Below are 20,420 nucleotides of genomic sequence, written 5' to 3' on the forward strand. Positions count from 1 at the left end.
AGTGCAGCACTCCCTCCAGGGGCTCTAAGGGAGATAACTTTCTTTACCTTTTCCAGCTTCTGGTGGCTCTAGATGTTCCTTGACTTGTGACTGCACAAGTGGGACCTACCCTTGTCTTCACATGGTCTTCTCCTCCTCATTGTGTCTTCTCTTCTGTCTCTTATAAAAATACTTGTCATTGGATTAAGGGCCCATCCAGATAATCACATCTCAAGATCCTTAACTTAATTATATCCATATCCTTTTTTCTTTTTTTTTTTAACCAAATAAAGTCACATTCGTATATTCCAGGGATTAGGATGTGGACATAACTTTTGGGGGGACACCATTCAGCCCACTCCATGGTTGAATTAATTTCTTTCCATCTGAAGAATCTACCAGTGATTCTGTGGAGCCACTGGAAGAAGGCAGGGTAGGTGGCCAGGCTATTCCTGCCCCTTTCTAGCAGGTAGCAGAGGAAGAGCAGTTGTGCCTGGGCAGAACAGAGTATTGCCATTCTGTAAATGTTTTGTGCCCCAGGTTTGACCTTCAGCCCTCCTGTTATCTAGCTTTATACCTTGTCACTTGATTTAGATCTTATAAGATCCAGGCCCACTGAGTCAACTGCTTACTTGACATTTTTGTTCAGATGTCTTATAGGCAACTCAAACTTAGCATGTCCAAAACTCACTTCTGGATCTTTTTGCCCAAATCTACTTCCCACTTGGATCTCCTCCCATTCTTCAAGTCAGGGGAAGGGTTTACCATCCTTTGGGTTTTTCCAGCATCATTATTTTCTGCAACTTTCACCCGAACCCTCTTATCACACCTATCAACACGTACTGTTGAGTACACTTCCAAGACATGTCTTAACTCTTCTTCTTTCCACACCCATTTCAACTTGCTTAATCCAGGCCACCATCATTTCTAAATGGAATTAGTGCCTTCTAAATGCAGCTCCTCCTTCCACTCTTGCCCTTCTATTGTTCAGTCTTGCCAAAGGAGTTAAAGTGATCATGTATGTAAAAATGACAATATCATTCTCCTGCTTAAAACTTTCCTATAGATTTCCATGCACCGAGAACTCCTTATCTGGGTTTAAGATGTCCTGTAGAATCCTTACACCACAAATTTCACCTTAAGCCACTATCCTCCTCTCACTACATGATAGCTGCCATGGCCTTGTGAGAAATTTCTGGATGTGCTCCTGTTCATTAGGTACTTTGCACAAGCTGGTCCTTCTGCTTAGGATCTTCTCCCTCAGGCTTTTTGCATTACTGCCTCTTTCTAATCCTGGAAGTCTCAGCTTATGTCATCTCCTCAGAGGAGCCTTCAATGATTAAGTAATTAATTAACTGTTATTCTTTATCACAGCAACCTGCTGTTTCCTTTATACAACTCATCACAATTCAGAAATCATTTATGAGTTGACTTGGTTTTAGTGGATTTTATGTCTGTGGGTATACTCTCATAACTCTTGCTTTTATTGTAGCATCTGTCACTTAAGTACTTAATAAACATTTGCTGAATGAATGAAGAAATGGCTTCAGGAGTCACTGAAAGATAGAGGGCTAGCACTCAGGAACATGAGAACATAGTTTTTAAAAAGGGAATAAAAGCTCAACATCTGGACAGTGTCTCAAGATTTAGTGAAGTGAAACTTCATCAAGGAAAGGATTTGAGAATCATCAAGGAAAGCGTGGGCATTCAGTGGCTATATGTGAGCCAAATAAGATTCAAAGGCGGTGGTGACTCCATCATTAGATATGGAATCTGTATCTAACAGGCAAACACATATCTAACAGCTGATATATGGTAATTTCTGATATTTAAAGTTCTCAAATAATCCTATGATAAAAGTGTTCATTTTGTATTTCAGAAACAGTATATTATAGTGGTTAAGAATACAACTCTGTAGCCAGAATGGGTGCATTTGGAGAGAATGGACTCTGAGAACATGCCTTTCAGCAACATCAAACACCACGGACCCAACCATATGAAGGGATTTGTGGAAACGTGCAGAAATGCTTTAATGTCATTGCTATTATTACCCTGAAAAGAATTCATCTGAAAGGCTAATTAGTCATGCATGCTATTCTTTAGAAGATGCATAGAAACCCCAAACAAAAGTATGGTCAACTGAATGAATGTGAAATCTATATCAGCTCTTGCAGCAAAGCTCATAATTGGACTGCTCCATCAATACCTCCAAAGATAGAGCCTTTAGAAATAAATGTTACTATTATATTAACTTTTATCTTGGATGTTACTTCATCATGCTAATAATCTCCCTATTGATTTTCCTCAAGCTTCAGGAAGAAATGCTAAAGTATTCAAAGACCAAAGAATAAATGAATATGAGTATCAGCATAAATACTGTCTCACAATTTTCCCTTTAAAAAGTCAAGTTAGGAGTGTTTTAAGGAATAATTAGGTATTCACAGACATGGTCACATCTTAGGAGAAGCTTTCCTGACTATCCCTTTTCTAACTACCTCCCACCCTGATTCCAACACTTCCTGCAGTTAGTTAAATTTTCTATGTGCTATGTCAATATTCACTTCAATTGTTGTGTTGCTGTATTTTAATTCTTGACTGTATCTGTCTATTTACCCTACCAGGCTGTGAATTTCTAGAAACCAGTGCCATGGTTGACTCATCTTTGCATGTACTTTGGTTAGACGTTATCAAATTGGTTTGCATTTCATGAAAGACTATACTTATGTTAAATATCTGATATCTAATGCAGCATTTCAAATGGAATTCCTACTGGTATGTAAGCTCTTTGAGGACAATGATTTTTAATTTATGTATTTCACTCCTGTATGTATTTAGAATAATGTCTGATACCTTAGGTGCTCAACATATATTGAGTGAATGAACAGAGGAGATATCTATAGCCTTAGGTGCTATTTATGGTTCTTATATCATAACAGGCCTAAGCATGAACCAAAGGTTGCAAAACTATATGTAGACGAAGTCCTTGAAGACCATTCATTTTTCCCATGTTCTAGTCTCCATTTTTCTTTGCACACCATCAATGAATGAGAATACAGACCCATGCTGAGTTATATCTCTTTGAGTGAGGAGAATTCAAGTTTACAAAGTGCTTCATTTAATACCCCTGTCATGACTTAATTTACTGAGTGCTTGATTTACAGCTCCAAAAACTGGATTGGTCTTCCAGCACTTTAAAAATCAGCTTGAGACCAAAGGCACCAAGTAAGTTGTCTTGAAGTTGCATAGGTGGTAGAAGATGGACTTAATTTTCCTCTCAGGATACTGAGGATTTGCTTATTGAGAGCAGAAATTAACCTGTGCATCATGTCCCCCAAGGTGTCTACTTCTTAGAGGAATATGAGAATAATTGCAAGCCTCAACATTTTTATTTTCACATTAATTGTGTGAAGGGAAGAGACTTAAAATGTCAACATTGATTGGCATTAACCAGAGAGATATTTTCATTTTGCAGAAAAGATGCCTAATGTGGCTGCAAAGTGACCCTAGACCTGCATCCCCATGGCTGCTGTGACACTGCACTAGTGCCTCACGCTGCCCTGGCTAAGTGGTCCATGGGGCACTTCTCAGCACCATGACATGGGTTCACACTGCTCTTGGGCTGAGTGTTTCTTTTTGACATGGTCAATTTACCTTTTGAAAGTGAACTCTGGGGAAGAGATGCTTATCCCCTAACTCCTGACTGGTAGCATCTGGGGTGACTGACCATATGGCTGATGACTATCGAAATATTAAGCCCATGCTTTGAGTAAGGCCACTTTCCGAAGTAAAGCAAGGGTGTGTTTTTTTTTAAAACATCAGTGAGGTGAGCACTGATAAAATATAGAGAACTTTCTTAATATTGCCTTTGAATAAAAGCTAGTAGTTCTTCTTGGCTTCATTATATGTATATATATACATGGGCAGGCACTGGGAATCAAACCCAGGTCTCTGGCATGGCAGGCAAGAACTCTGCCTGCTGAGCCACTGTAGCCTGCCCTGACTTCATAATAATTTGAGACAAGAAGATTTAAAGAATAAAAAAGTAAAAAACCCTTAGCATTGTGTCCTTCTGTGAAAATACCATGTAACCCCTATAAAGTTATAAATGATGACAAGAAACATTTTAGGAGGCTGACAATCTATTCAATGGACAGGCATACCTTAGAGATATTGTGAAGGTGGTTTCAGACCACTGCAATAAAGCAAATACTGCAATAAAGCAAATACTGCAATAAAGTGAGTCATCCAAATTTTCTGGTTTCCCAATACATATAAAAGTTATGTTTCTATTCAAAAGAAACTTCTGATAGTTATTTTTAAATATGGTTAGTACAGGGAGATTATCATACTTGTGCTTGAATAACACAAACCTTATAACATAACTGAAGTACAACCATCATCCATCTCCTTCAAACACATCAGATAAAGGAACAAAATTTGTTGCTTTTTCAAAAAAAATAGATTGTTTAAGCATTAGGGTGTGAATAATTTACCCATGTAGTTTTAATCTTCATCTTCCATTTGTTGTAATTGTTGCCATAAGGTAAATATGACAAAGAAAATACATAACATACAGTTTATATGAATTTTTTTACAAGAAAAAAGTTTTGACTGACTTAATATTTACTATAATCAGCACCCCATGGGAGGAGAGACACAAAGTATTATAATGACAATTCATCTGTCATTGGAATTAACTTCATGAAGAATTTATGCCCACATCGTGCTGTGAATACCAAATAATCATGATAAATGTTGCTAAAGAATCTAGTCAGAATGTCACTTATCTCCCCTAAGGGAAGATGAGAATCTACAAAAATAGATAAATTACTGTCAGAGATTAGATTCTTTATTGTCCTAAGGACTTATTTAACATCCCAAACACTTATTAATTTCTCATTTACTAAGCAACTAAGATAACTCCAAAGAAATACTTAGGAATAAGAAGCCCAAGTACTGAACTTCCTGGTTTGAAAACTTGAAGCACATGAGTGTTCTGTTGCTGCTCAGTGAATGACTGAAGGGTCCAATTCTGATGTCCATAGCTGAGAAGAGTACACATTATAGTAAGTAATACAGCACCTAGTAGAGTTCCACCACTTGATTCACCATCAGCTAGGCACAGTGGATAAATGCTACCATCTTCCTCCTTGGAGAAAAGATAGGGAAAGTCAAATTTTATAACAGAGAGCTCTCGATGCTTGAGTCTACTTCCAAAGAACTTCATTCCAGTCACTGGAAAAGAGATATGTGTAGCCAGGAAGCTGCTCTAATGGAAAACCTTTGTGTGTATTAGGAAATACAGACTTAAAAGACATCAGAGGCAAAGCTTCCTGAGTTTTGGCATTATCTGTTTTGCTCCCACGCCTCTGACTTATTTAATGGCACCCTTTTAAACTAAAGAATGATGCATTTGAATTGCCAGAGACTTATTTTCCTCTCCAAACTCAAGTGTGAGGAGCTCACTGTATTGATTCTAAACATTAGCTCTTTGCTCTACAGATAAAAAAAATGTCAGCAAGTCACTTCTGGGTTTAGCGATTACCATTAAAGTCTGCAGATTCTGATTCCTTGGTTGGAGAGGAAGCCTGAGATAACTGAATTTTTAACAAGCTCCAGGTGGTTCACAGACCACACCTTGAGAAGCAAGTTCTAACCTATATTCTTTCTGTCAGAAAGAAAAGGGGGAAAGATGAAAGGAAAGGAAACAACCAACCAAAAAAAGAAGTAACACTACAGAGTTATGTGCTAGGTGCCAAATGGTAGGTAGGGTACTTTGATTTACAAATTGCAGCACAATCCTCTCAAGTGACCAGGGGTAGCCTCAAAAACTCAGAAGACAGAAGTGGCAGTCAAAGAGACAGTCAAGAATTCACAACCTGATTGAAGCTAGAAAGCAGAATCTTGAAGGGAGGATGGAAAGTACCATGTCATAAAAACAGCTTTTAGGGCATAGGTAGAAATCAGCTGTCTTCTTTACTGATAGAAATCAGCTGTCTTCTGTACGGCTAGAATCAGCTGTCTTCTGTACCCACTGATTAAGTATTCCAAACCTGCCCTGTCATAAGAATCACCTGGTGCTTTTGGTAAAGTAGACCCTCTCAGGCTCCACCTCAACTGCTCCATCAGCTCAACTGATTCTGATAATTCTTCTACCTATGAGTTCAGGAAATAGGTTTTTTTGTTTGTTTCATTTTGTTTTGCTTTGGGGAATTTTAAATATTAAAATTTTAAACTCTAAATTTCACTTTAAAGTTTAAAGTGATCATATTCTGCTCCAATGAGGCCTGAGGATTATAACACAATAGAATAAGACAGACAGGACAGAAAGGTCCCCCAAAGCTCAAGGGACCTGTCCAACGCTACACAGTTTAATAGTGGAGACAAGACTTGTTTTCCATGTCTCCAGATGCTAAATTCAGTACATCATTAGCTATAAAACAAAGCAAAATAATTTTGAAGCAGAGTACACTAATCAGGAAGATTATCTTCTTGGAATTTTTTTAAATAATTAAGCATAATTCAATTTAGCAATCCTTAATGATCTATTTTGTGCAAGACACTGTATTAGATTCTGCAAGGGATAGTAAAATGGACAAAGCAAATATCCCCCAGTTCTTAATAAGATCTTTCAGAACTAGGCATTGCCCATTTGACAGATGCCATCAAGATTTCGGCACCCAAGTGGACCCCTTAATGTATAGCTCCCCTTGCCCAACAACAGTTCCTGAATCAGTGAAGAGCTTTTCCCCTGACTACTGAATATCATTCAAATCCCCACTGTATGGAAGACAAAGTGTTGGGTGTTAATGAGATATAAAGAAGGAGAAGATACAGACTCTTGGAGAGCTTGGGCAGATAAGGCTTAAATTGATAACCAGGTAAAAACATAAATCTACAGTGTATTTTCTTTGCCATTCATTTGAGACACACTCCAGAGCATAATATTTGTTTCTTTTGCCTATATCTTAGTGGGTAGCTCACTACTGATAAAGCAATTTATGGGTACTAAGGACATTCTTTTCTGTGAACTTGGAAAATTAAGTTTTCCAATGGTGTGTTTCCTGTTTGTGGATATATTTAACTGCTGGATCCTCCCTTTTTGTAATTCCTCTTCTGGGCTAACCAAGATTATTATCAGTCCTTATTTTCTACTGCACACATGTAGCCAGTAACTCATTCATACATTCAACAACAAGGAGCTTTTGACAACTTCAAGAGCACTGAAGTTAGAGGGAACAGTTAATGTTAACAATGATAATGAATATTTACTGGATACTTACTAGGCGCTGGGCACCTTTCTACCATTTTACAAATATTACCTCATTTAATTCTTCATAAAACAACTTTGTGATGAGACTGAGACAGGGAGTAGTTAGTGTCCCAGGTCACCCATCTGGTGTCTGTTCAAGTCTTTTTCCCATTTTGTAATTGGGTTGGCTGTCTTTTTGTTGTTGAGTTGAACAATCTCTTTATAAATTCTGGATACTAGACCTTTATCTGATATGTCATTTCCAAATATTGTCTCCCATTGTGTAGGCTGTCTTTCTACTTTCTTGATGAAGTTCTTTGATGCACAAAAGTGTTTAATTTTGAGGAGCTCCCATTTCTTTCTTTCTTTCTTCAGTGCTCTTGCTTTAGGTTTAAGGTCCATAAAACCGCCTCCAATTGTAAGTTTCATAAGATATCTCCCTACATTTTCCTCTAACTGTTTTATGGTCTTAGACCTAATGTTTAGATCTTTGATCCATTTTGAGTTGACTGACTGATAAGTAATTTATAGTACATAGTTGACATTGATCAAAATATAGAAATCAGTATTATCCAACAAAAGAGCAGAAGTAAATTATACACAACTTAGGGTATTATGTGAATTTGTGACTGTAATGGTTTCTTTGTTGGCTTGATTTTTCACATATTTAATATTCTATCTAAAGGGAATTATTAGCTCTTAATGCATCCATTTAAAGAATACTTACACTGAAAACCTCATTAATGTGTCTTTCAAAATTCTCACATTGAAGGCAGATCTTGTTAGCACGAAACTTTACTGGCAGTTTGGATAGAAACATGTTTAAGAAAAACGGGCTGGGAAATTCTGATCATGGTAGTTAAGCTATCAGCGATTTTGTAATTATATTTCACTAATTTCTTGCCTCAGATTTCAAGTATATAATCTGAGTCAAATGTGTGCTATCAGAATGACATTTTAAAATATTAAAAAATGGATACAATGATTTTCCTACTCAAATCGATTACCAAGGATTAACTCACACTGTAGATGTACATTCTTTTCTTAGCATCAGCTACTGATTCCTAAATAATGAGTGGGCTTGGCAGAAATCTTTGAATCTCCAGTAAATTCATTTCTACATTGTTGCTAACTTTGTGGCCTCACCCAGCATTCCACTCCCAGCAGGGTTGTGCCCTGCTTTGATAGTGATACCTTCGGTCTCAGTGACCTTGCTCTTGCCAGTTTTCTGGGGGAAGCACTGCTTGTTGGATTCCTAAATATTGCTGCTCCAGGGTTTCTATTAAAAGGAATGAACACTCATTCAAACAGACACACACACACACACACACACACACACACACATATATTTCCTAGGATTGTTCTCAAATGTAACATTGAGTTTAAACAGCAAGTTACAGAGTAAAATTTAGAGTATAATTTCATTTATGTAAATAAAAATATACCATATTTTGCTTATGGGTACACACATATTTATATAAGAGGATTAAAAAGGGAGTGAAAGAATACTGGATTTATAGCCCAAGGGTCTCTAATTTTATCTAGAATATTTCATTTCATGGGGAAAAAAGACTGGATGCAAATATCACAAAGTATTAAGTTATTAATTATGAAGTATAGAAACATAAGTGATATCTTTGCCTTTTCTATATTTTTACAAATTCTTAAAATGAGTGATATAGACAACCATGCAAGTTAGCAAAATTATGTCACAGATATAGTTGAACTAAAAAAATCTTTCAACTGGGCAGTAAAATCCATTGAGGAAAAAGTACTTTTCACAGTGAAAATTCGTATTTGTCCTGTAATGTAATGCAATGGGGAAATGACATTTTAGTTATATGGCTCAATAAGTAAAATTCAGTTGTTTTAGTTAGTATTAGTAATTTTTTTTCTCGATTAGCTATAATTTACCTCGAGTTAAGCAATCAGATTATAAGCAAACCACTAGAAAACAAGGAAGCTATTCAAAAGAAATTTATACAACTGATAAAAATGATAAACATAGATTTAAATAGAGGTTGAGATGGTTTCTCAGAAGACAAGAATTTTGTTTTGCTTAGAAAATAACTTCCAAACTTCTTGATAACTTGGGACAGGCATAGCCCCAAATTCAAATACTTCCATGTTTTATTTTGGTATATGCTTCAGGTAACACTTGGCCAATGACATTTTTCTCGAGAGCAGTCAAAGCAGGTACAAGTGGAGCTCTCAAAGATTTATCTCTTTCACACTATTTTCTTTTTTCAACCTTTGGTGGGACACTAATGAGCAGCAAGATGTCAAAATGGAAGAAGAACGATGAGCAAGTACAGAGATAAACCTAGATAATTATCCTCTGGAGAACAAAATTTATTCTCCATCTCCATTTCATGGGACTTAGTCCAAAGAAGAACAACTTGTTTAAAATCAGTAAGTAATGTTATTTATAGTAACTTGGCCTGTTCTAATTAAATTACAGAAGAAATAGGCTCCTTAAGTATTAGGACTGAAATAATTTTCTTTCCAGCAATTCGTACATCTGAAGTTTGCTATTCAAATCTAATAGGAAAAATTAGCTGAGGTTTCAGCTCTTTTATCCTAGTCTGTGAAAATTCTTCCAAATAATTCAAATACACAAATTATTTATGGTTGATTTTTAGAAAACATGGACTTTTCCAATGTCACAGAAGAAATACCCAAGGAAAAGACAATTCTGCTTTAAACTAAAGTTATCTAAACTAGTTCATAGCTCAGATGCTGCTTTTGTTTTCCTGAAACATAAGACATTTAAACTTATTCACATCACTGCATTTTTGTTAATCCTGAGTCAGTGTCAATTGTACAAGGAAGAATATTTAATATGAAGGAAAAGAGTAAATGAATAATTTAATTTCAGTCCCAGAACTGCCACATACACTCTCTGTGTAACCTTTGACAATTTTATCTTTCTACATTGTTTTTCTTCATCAATCAAATGAGGCTTATAAGACCTCCACTGCCTACCTTACCCAAAAGACATCAGGTCAAAATAAAATATGTGAAAGTATTTTGAAAATAATTAAAACTTACACAAACTCAAAATATGAAATTCTATTAGTGATCTAAATAAAAATAAATGGGTGGAGTAGGCATAAAGGATTTCCACATAGGGAAGATCATGGGAATTTTACCTTCTTTTCTCTCCCTGTAGTTCTTACTGTCCAGGGACAATTTATTCCTCCTTTCTGCCTCAGCCCAGAGATGACAACAAACAAAATCTGCAGGGGACAAGGAGAGGAATATGCTCTAGAATTTCTTTGACCCTCTCCTTAGAAAACCCATAGTTTCTTGACCCCAGAGCAGATTCACTCAACAACTTCTCCAGTTTCCATCCCAGATCCTTCTGTCCAGGAATCACCCTCTTTACCAGGGACCAGAGCTCAGAAGCTCCAGGCATCTGGTAATAAGCACATGTATTTAAGAGCTGAGTTTAGATCACCCCCTGACATGCATGCAGAAATCACAGTTCAGTCCACTTTGTACCCTAAGTAGTGTTATCGGAACTTTTTTCTCTAACATTTTGAAGTGGTAATAAGAGGAGGGGAGAAGAAATGACAGGAGAGAGAAAAAGAGTAAGGTGCAGTTGGTATGGTGTTGAAAGGATGGGGCAGAAACATAATAAGGACACTTTTTATTGCCAGTCAGCTTTCTTTTATTACTTGGACTGAAAGTCCTCATACATTCTCAAAAGGGGGAAGGGAAGTTGAGAATCTGTTCTATTTGGGGAACCCAAGATGGAGAGAAACTCTAGCCAGTAGCAACATTTTAGGGCAATGGGAAAGGCTCATCAAAAGCCCCCGGGTCAGAAAATAGTTATCCAAGTAGTTAATCTGAAAACAAGGAGCATTTAGCAGGTCACAGATCCCAAGTTCTGGCTCTTCTCTGCTTACGTGTAAGTGGTTCTGGAGTTCCCTGTTCTCCATAGCACCCATGGTCTCTAGATCCATCAGCCACACTCTTCTCCTTTCTCTCAACTCTGTTTCTCCAGCACATCTACTCCAGGCCCTAGGCGAAGGAGTGGAAGGGCACCTAACCTTCCAGCTACCAAGGGGTACATAAAAATGAATGTCCATGATATTACAAGTAATTTGACTCTACAAACAACTAACTAAAAATCTGGAATTTTGCATGAGTTTTCAATTGATGAGAACATTTAAGGCCCACTCAGAGAATTCAGAGGTTAGAGCTCCAACGCCCAGGGGTGCACTATTCTGCCAAAAATACAAGTGGATATAGAAACCAATGGAAGTTTCCTTTAAAGTGAAAATGACCATTTATTAAACCAACTTGTCACTTGGAAAAATTTTATCTTCTACAGAGTTGACAGAGTTGAGCAAAAGATTCAATAATTTTCTTCATGGATTTAGTTCTTGATGGAACTGAAAATGGCCACTTCAATAATGATTTTGTATGTTGCTAATTAAACAACTGACAAATGAAGAGTGATGTTTTTACATTCTTGTTCAACTCATCTTGAACATCCCATAACATCCCTGTACCATTTCTCTGCTCAAAACATTTTAGTGCTTCTGCACTTCCACAGACCAGAGAAATTTTGCCAATTCATATAAATTTATATAAAATGGACATGTGGCCTGAAAATATTATTTACTAAAAATGACACAAGAAGAATTAGAAAACTTGAACATTACTAAAAATATTTAATAAATGGTATCAGTAGTTTAAATCTTCTTACACTTCAGAAACTGTTTCAATATTACATAACTTAATCCAGAGTATAAAAAATTTATTCTTAATCCTTTGATGCCTATACCTTAACACCAAAATTTCACAAGGGAACTGTAAAAAAAGGAAATATTCCTGACCAAGCTCACTCACAAACATATATGCAAAAAATTCCAAATATAATATATAAAGGATAAAACATTATGACTAATATGGTTTATCATTAGAAAATCAAGTAATTCATTTACCAGTTAGCAAATTAAAGTTGAAAAGTCACATGATCATCTGAAAAAATACAGGAAAAGAATTTGATATAATTCAATATTTACTCACTAAAAAAAAAATTAAAAATCCTAGCAAACCAGAGGTAGAAGAGAACTTTCTGCATCTGGCTAAGGGAATTAAGAACAATCATCATACTTTATGATAAAACATTAAAAGTTTTCCTTTGACAATGGTAAGAATGTTTATATTTGTATGTTGTTATCTTAAAAAAAAGTTTTACTTCGGGTTTGAGAAAAACTCAGGATTATCCACTACATCACTTCTTTCAACATTTAACTAGAGGTTCTGACCAGAGTAATAAGGATGAAAATGGAGTACAAAATATATGAATAAGAAAGCAAGAAGCAAAATTAGCAGTATTCATAGATTATCTCTATAGAAAAGAAAAAGGATTTAGAAATAGAATATTAAAATTAATGACATTAAAATACAATTGTTATACAATAAAAGTATATTTACTATTAGCCTATCAAATGTATTCATATGTATTTGAAAATATTTTCTAAAACACATTTTGTTAGAATCAACTTTACACAGTCTGCTTTCTAATCTCAATTTAAATATAAATCATCAAATTAATCTGATCTTTCAATAAGGTCTTTCTTTTTTGATAGGGGGAATGGGGAATTATTTTATTAAATTTATTCATACTCTAGTCAAGTCTTGATAAAATGAATAGCATGTTCTGCAAGAACAGAAAGTGAACTGAGTCATATTTGACTGTGAATTTATTAAGGATAGACATGATGTCTTGGTGGGTCCCCTCTAAGAAATGTCCAAGAAAATGGGTTTGATTCACAACATGGGAACAGGGAGGGGAGAGGGAGAGGTGGAGGGAGGGAGAGGAGGAGGGGAAAGACAACAGCTTCAGTGGCAGTTGCAAAGTTCCTTGCTGCTTTATGGGTACATTTTCTATAGTGTCTTGAACTCAGGAGACAAATGGTGAATGGTAAACATTTCAAAATTTCAGCTGCCTGATCAGCCAGGATTTGTTTCTAATTAGTTCACTTTTCTTTCCTTTGCTGTTCCCAGCAGCTTTCTTGGTGTCAGTTTGCATTACTACGGTTTTCACAACTGGGTCAGAAAATTAAAGCTTCAATGCCTAATTAAACACACTGCTAATGCACTTTGACAGTCATCTATCTGTATTTTGAAGTTTATGTTTATCACATTTAGCCTGTCCTCTTCAATCTTACTATACAGGGTTTGCAAAAGAAATTGTAAAAATCTTGCATAATATTTGCAAATAAGGGCATTATTTAATATCAATGGATGCTTATTATAGCTAAAAGCAAATTAGACCTAGCTCCAGGAGAAAACTGTGAGAGACTAACAGGTATCCTTTTTATCTTTCTTTTTTTTTTCTTATCTGAGAGAAACTGTGAAACAACAGAACAGACTGTGCTACATACATAATTAAAACAGATGTTCTCAATCTTAATTTTCATAGCTAATTCTGACAGCTGAAGAAATGAGCCTGTCTTTTGTAATAATCACCTATTTTCTCTCCAATGTGCCTTATTTTTCTCATGGCCCACCATGATTGCTCAGAAAGAAGGGGGTGGGGTGATGTGCAAGAATTCTGTCATGTCATTGGTAGGTCAGTGAACAGAAACAGTTATAATAGACATTGCTCATAAAAATAATTTTAAAGTCTTCAGGTATACACAATATTTCATATGTCTAACTGGGCAGATCACAATCTCCCCTGGCTTTGAGAGTCTTCCTGACAGAAGCCAAGTATGTTATATTAAACAAAGACACTGCTAGTGAGAATCTTCCCTTAGTCAACTCAGCTTTTGATAGCATAGGACCTTTTTTTAAACAGAATAACATTTACAGAAATGTGCTACATTTTGATGACACAGCCAGGTGACCTACCTACAATGGCAGAATCTGATATGTTTGCCTATGCATGCATCAGAAACATATGCAGAAACAACAAAAGCATCCTTTCCCAAAGCATGGTCTTCTTTGTACTCTTTGCCCTTTTGCTTCTCACTGTTGGGGCTGCTTCAGACAGGACAGGGTAGATAGGATAACACTTCTCTGCTAGGCATCCAGGAAAACAGAATAGGTAGAAAAACATGCATGTGAAAGTCCATCTATTTATACTCTTTTCCAGTACTTCCTCATTGGGAAACAGAAAATTTTTAATAGATCCATGAAAAAAGTCAATCATCTTTTAGAATAAATGAACTTTAACAGGAATAAATGGTGTCATAGCTATTGGAATTCTCAGACTCTTATATGAGAAAAATTACAATTACAATTCTCCTAGGCCATGTGTGTGTGATGGTGGTGGGGTCAGTTGCCATAGCAACAACTAAGCTTATTTGGCTTTAGTTTGGGAGACACCAATGGAGGCACCCCATACCACCATCTAGAATCAATTTTACAAGCTGCTCCTACAGTCCAGGAAAATGACAATCAGAAAGCAGTCTGTCAGTTCTGCAGCAAAGTTCATCCCTCATAACCCTAGTTGGCTAAATGTTGCACAAAACTAACTACACATGGCTGAGTAAACATAAACAACAGTTTGCAAACAAAATACCAATAGACCACTCCACTTGTCAAGTTTACCCACTAGTACAGGCTTTTTCAATTTTTTCCCAAGACTGTTTCACATAAATTGATTGCTTCACAGACTACTAGACTTTGTGGGCATGAATTATGACAATGTGAAAAAGGTTTGTGTATTGATCAGACGGGGATGCTGGCAGCACAAGGGGACCCATATTATATTCTTCATCCAGACCTATTGTTACTGGTTCAAAGAAGGTTTTGTTATTCTCATTTTAGGAGATATCAAATAATGTTCTAAAAGTCACAAAAAATCTGGACCTTATCACCAGCTGTTTCCACTGGATGGACTGAGAGCTCTTTCTCAAGGCCTGTGCCCCACAGTCTTCTCTGCTCCTTGTCATAGCTCATCACACTATTCTGAGGTCACCTCACAGTGGACAGTGCCTTCTTCCACCAGCCCATCTGATCCATCCTTCTGTCTTAGGGAGTCCACCAAGCCCTGGGCTAGGGGGCCTATCCTCTACCCTCCTACCCCAATGTCCCTGTGTATGGGGTGTAGAAGTGACAAATCATAGCCCCAACTAGACTCAGAGTGCAGGGTGTTCTGTGAATTCTCCTACAAAAGCCCTTCCCTATGTCTTCCTGTATGATTACTCCTACAGGAAGTAGGATTTCCCCAAATGCCTCCTTGGTCCTAGGACAAGTCTTCTAATAGACCAGGGCCTCTCAGCTACCCTTTCCAACAGGCAGGTACTGAGTTGCATAGAAGATCCAATGGCTGCAAAGTCATAGAAGAAGATGACAGTGCTGTGTGGTGGTAGTATGTTGGACGGACCACAGGAAGCCAAGTTGCAGGTCCAAGGGGAAGAGTGAGGAACCAACGAGAGCTCAACATTTCCCCTTCAGAGTTTCCTGCCTTGGTTGTTGGCATCAAAATGCCAGAAAATTGGAGTCTTTCCTCCCTCCACACCTATATTTAGTCAGTCACCAAATGCTGCAGACCAATGCCGGGTGTCATCTGTTGCATCCATTCATCTTTCCCCTCCCATATTTCAACCTTGGTTTCCCTGCTTGTTACTGCTTTTCCCAAACTGAACAAGAGCCTCTTAATGGGTTTCCCTGTCTTTGGGATCAATTTTCTTAAACCCTCCTCCTCAAAGCCTTTAGATCATCACAACACCCTTCTGCTTGAAACCCTACTATGGTACCCAAAGTTTTCTCAACTTGGAGTGTACAGTAGAATCTCCTGAGTACTTTTCTCAAAATTTACCTTCTTGAACTCTGTGAGGCACCTAATAAATCAGAATCTCCCAGGCACAGGAGATCTATTTTAAAAGGGTTCCCTGCTGAGTCTGATGTACCACCCAGTTGAAGAAGCACAGCCTTACAAGGGGAGAGCCACGTTCCTCAGCATAGCATGAGCTGACCTGGACCACCCGCTTCACCAGGACCCCCTTCCACCTCCCTTCAAGGACACTGTGATTTTTACCAGTTTTTTGAACTGTTATACTAAGCCTTGCCTCTGTGCCTGTGCTCCCTGGAAAATGCCAATACATCCTTCAAGATCTGTAAAATCTTCCCTACTTCTCCACCACCCCTCCCTACTCTGAGTTTCCACTGTTGCTCTATCAAACACGTTCTGCAATATAATACCTTAGCTGGCTCATACATCTCTGAAACAGGAAAAAATCCTCCAAGTCAAAATTATCCTCTAAAAATCCCTTAAATCACTCATAAATGTGGATTTCGCTAAACAAGCCATTACAGTGATGTGTATTTTTAAATGTGTAATGTATAGTGATAAAGTGAAATAGAACATATAATGAAAAATAATATATAGCACATACTTATACAGTGTTGGTGTTTAAACTCATATCCAGCTCACATTATGAGAAACTTGTAGAGATAGAGACCAATAGAAGAAACAAACAAATTCATGTCCTAACCCACACTCTTTCAAGGACAGACACTCATTGAGGTGGATGATGTCTAATCATATTTCCACAGTGAGGTCCAAGATGTGATTAGGTAATATTTGAAGATGGGTTTGTTTGGGAAATGCTGAATTAAAGGATATTAAACAAATTCCCCCTCTAAGGCTTTTTAAAATGTTTGCATTTTGTTTCCAATGTGAACATTCAAAAAAGGAAAAGAATGAGCTATTTTCCCCAAAGTTAATTGATTATAGAGCATCTTGTTCATAGAAATAACATTCCAAAGAATACTTCCTGGGAAAAATCTGCCTTCCTCATACCCCACTCCAGCTATAAATGAGAAGCTTAATGAGACTAATCTTTGCTGTTTTTTATCCAAAAATGAAGGAGGGCAGACTTGGTGTGACCTTCACCTGGGCCTGCTCCCAAGGAGGCTCTCTCCATCTGGAGAAGGAGATAAACACACATCTTGAAGTGCTCCTGCCTCAGTGTGGCTGCCCAGCTCTTGAAGGAGTCACTGAGGGGCAAGGGGCTGGGAACTGCTAGTGCATTATGACTTTGATATCAGAAGTACAGTTATTTATAGAGCATTGTTTAGTAACTATCGCCGTTTATTTTGTTGAATGATTTGAAAAAACTTGTATATTGTTTTCTAATGCAATTATTTTCATTTATGGAGTTTTCAGTTCATTTGATTTATGCATTTATCTTTAGGACCTGGAAAACTGGATGTGGGGAGAATAACCAGTCTTCACATGCATGAGTGATTAAATGTGGACCTGTTTCTGTGATGACAGGTATATCTGCAGTGCCAAGTGAATGGAATAAAGGCAAACTTTCAGATACAAGAAGAGCTTGTATGTAGAATCTGTGGTTAAAATATGCCCTTTCAAAAATGATTAAAAACATAAAAAAGAATATTAGTGGCCAAAAGGAAATTAGGTCAAATTTAAACTTATTTATGCTCTGCACAATTAACATTCTAATAAGAGAAAATCCAATGTACTGTTTGAATACCAAGTTCAAATAATGATACTCTCATTGACTGATGTAGTAAAAAGATTACATGTCAGGAACCACATCTCACTGTCAGGGGCTGGTTGTGTAACCTTGGAAAAGGGATTTCATTTGCCTGTGCCAAGATACTTTTCACTTGCAAAGTGAGACTGTTGAGCCAGTTTTAATTCCAAACTTTTGTGAATATGGATTCACATGCCATCCAGGTAAGGGAAAGGATCATGGAAATTTTACAGCTGGTACAATCCTTTGAATTACTTTAACATATTGAACTGAACTTGTTAAATAAAGCTGATACATGATTTTTAGTTAATTTTTTCAATTCTTGTTTGTAAAACATCAAACAAAAATAATATAATGTAATAATCTTTCATTGAAAACTAACAACAATAATAGACCAAGTGAGGAAGAAGTCAGAACATAATCAGAAAAAAAATTTAATGTAGCAAATAAAGTGTTCAGTCTTTGGCTGCTTTCTGAAAACAAAATTATATTAATTTCAGATACATAAAAATGCTCAAATGGTGACTCTTTCCTTTGTTGAAATTATCAAGAAATCATATTACAGAAAGTTACTACAAGGGGTCATATTCCTATCGATATTGCTCCCTGATGGTACTATGATTGCCTTTAGTATTGCAATATCTCTTTCAAAAACTTTTGAATATTAATATGCTGTGTAATTTATCAGTGATTTAAAACAAGTAACAAGACTACAAAAATATATCTTACAATTTAATGATGCCTTGTAGCTCTTTATACATTTGGAGTGCACATTTGCCATGAGACTTTTATTTATTTTTTTGATATTAAGCACAGTCATTTTAGCTAGGTGAATCATCCTGGAAGTAATTGTTTCAGAAATGATTTTGAGCTTTGCAACAACCACTCTATTAAAAAATTTTTTTTAAAGATTCCTTCCCTAAAAAATAATCTATAACCCTTGGTGAAACATTAGAAGATAAGTAAATGAATCCTTCATTTGAGGGATGCTAAAACTGAGGTCCAGAGCTGGGATGTGCAATGCAGCATTCCTGCAAGCCAGCTCAGGGCTTCCCATGGACTCTGATTACTGCTTGGAAGATGCTGAGAAGGAAAGTCACACTGTGGCCACAGACACCAGATATATTCCAAACAATGCAGGGTAGCTGTACACTTAGAAGTAGAACATCCTCAAATAGTGACCACAGGCCATTTTGTTCAAGGCTCAAGGAAAAGAAAATCCAGTCAACGCTTCTGTGATTACTGAGGATTTTGCTTTTTTTAAAATTCACTTTGGTTTTTTGTTTGTTTGTTTTTAATGATTGCTTTGGGTCAATCCAAACAGAATTGTTCCACTGTTTAAAACTTGGTTATATTTTGACTCTATCTAGTTATGCTTGACCAAGTACTTTACAGGAAAGTTTTCACTATGTCTTCCCTTCTTGGAAAGCTTGAAATAATGATGTTTTAATACCCTCTCTCCAAATCTGCAGAATTTCCTAACTCAAATTCTTAGCCACTATTCTCATTACGGAAACCATTCCTCACAATGAACTGGTTATACCAACATAACTGTGGCTTTCAGATTTCTTCATTTGAAGTCGCTAATGAAATTTTGTGAAAAAACAAAGCTTTCATCCCAAAATGTAAAGAGATTTTTTTTGTGACCATGCATTTTAAGTATTTAAAAGTACCTCTCTTTTCTTTTAACTACTCAATTGCTTCTTCAGCATTCTATTTTTTCATAATAAATTCCAAATACAATTAAACTTTGCAATGCCCATTGATTTAGATGTTAACTTTATTTTGACCTTTTAATTTTATTACCTAATACTTCTTTCTGCATATGTATTTTACATACATATACACACATATACATGCATACATACATAACATATTCACACACACATGTACATACATACACACCCAAACTCTGATATGAAATACTGGGAAAGGCAGGTAGTAAGAAATAACATGGCTATGCCAGTTCCACCTTGAAAAACATGAGATCATGAGGTGTGAGATGAACTGAAACAAACTCTTCACACTGCACACTTCATTCCCTTGTGCCCAAATGCACAATGGCATTCTGGTCCCAATCCAGTCCCCAGTACCTGAGTCAGGATGTGATGCAGATCTGGGGAGGCCTCAGGTTATCCTATCATCCATCCATCCATCCTCCATCCTTCCATCCATCTATCCATCCTTCCATCCATCCAACCAACTAGCCAGCCAGCCAACCAGCCAACCAGCCAGCCAGTAACCAACTGGTCAGAAAGAATTACTGAGGTTCTGCTCTATATTAGGCATGATGCTAGCATGGGTACATGATTGTGGGACAAGCTCTTGTTTGCAAGACCTGGGGAAACACAAATTATTTCAAGCATAATTTGGGAAGTCTCTGGGGAAAACAGGTTGAAGTGGACGAAACTGCATAATGGACCTAAGCGTCTCCTCTACTCTTCATTCCATATGCTTGTTCTATCAAATAATGTCTTTCACCTGGAATTGTTTAGGGAGCATAAATAGAAAACTAGACATGACATTAATCCTCTCCTGAAAACAAAAAAAATCCTATGAGTTTTCCTGGGACTACATCAGTTGGCCATCATAAACTATTTTTTTCTCTCTCCCTCTGTTTTTAACTATGACTCTATCTGTATCAAACATAAAACAATCTTTTCTTATTGCCAGAGACTTTGATCACATCACCTGTGATAACTCTTAGTCATGTTTGC

The 20,420-nt window shown here is 36.8% G+C and overlaps 1 protein-coding gene across 6 annotated transcripts in view; it reads right to left on the minus strand.

Moving 5' to 3' along the window:
• The window catches only part of LOC143681186 (uncharacterized), a 236,560-nt gene that overhangs the window by 40,400 nt on the left and 175,740 nt on the right, over positions 1-20,420 (minus strand). For 2 of the 6 annotated variants that reach the window (XM_077158002.1, XM_077158001.1), the window contains 2 exons: positions 10,384-10,470; positions 4,101-5,128 (listed from right to left, as the gene is read on the minus strand). The exons of 1 other annotated variant lie outside the window; for it this stretch is intronic. In XM_077158002.1, coding sequence (XP_077014117.1) covers positions 4,883-5,128; positions 10,384-10,470 — 333 coding nt within the window. In that variant the 3' untranslated portion in view covers positions 4,101-4,882. Of the gene's footprint in view, positions 1-4,100; positions 5,129-10,383; positions 10,471-20,420 lie in introns of those variants that run through there. 3 more of the 6 variants (XR_013174448.1, XM_077158003.1, XR_013174449.1) reach the window with 2 other exon arrangements.

The sequence above is a fragment of the Tamandua tetradactyla genome, chromosome 4 (assembly GCF_023851605.1).
Source record: "Tamandua tetradactyla isolate mTamTet1 chromosome 4, mTamTet1.pri, whole genome shotgun sequence".
Classification (NCBI taxonomy): Eukaryota; Metazoa; Chordata; class Mammalia; order Pilosa; family Myrmecophagidae; genus Tamandua; species Tamandua tetradactyla.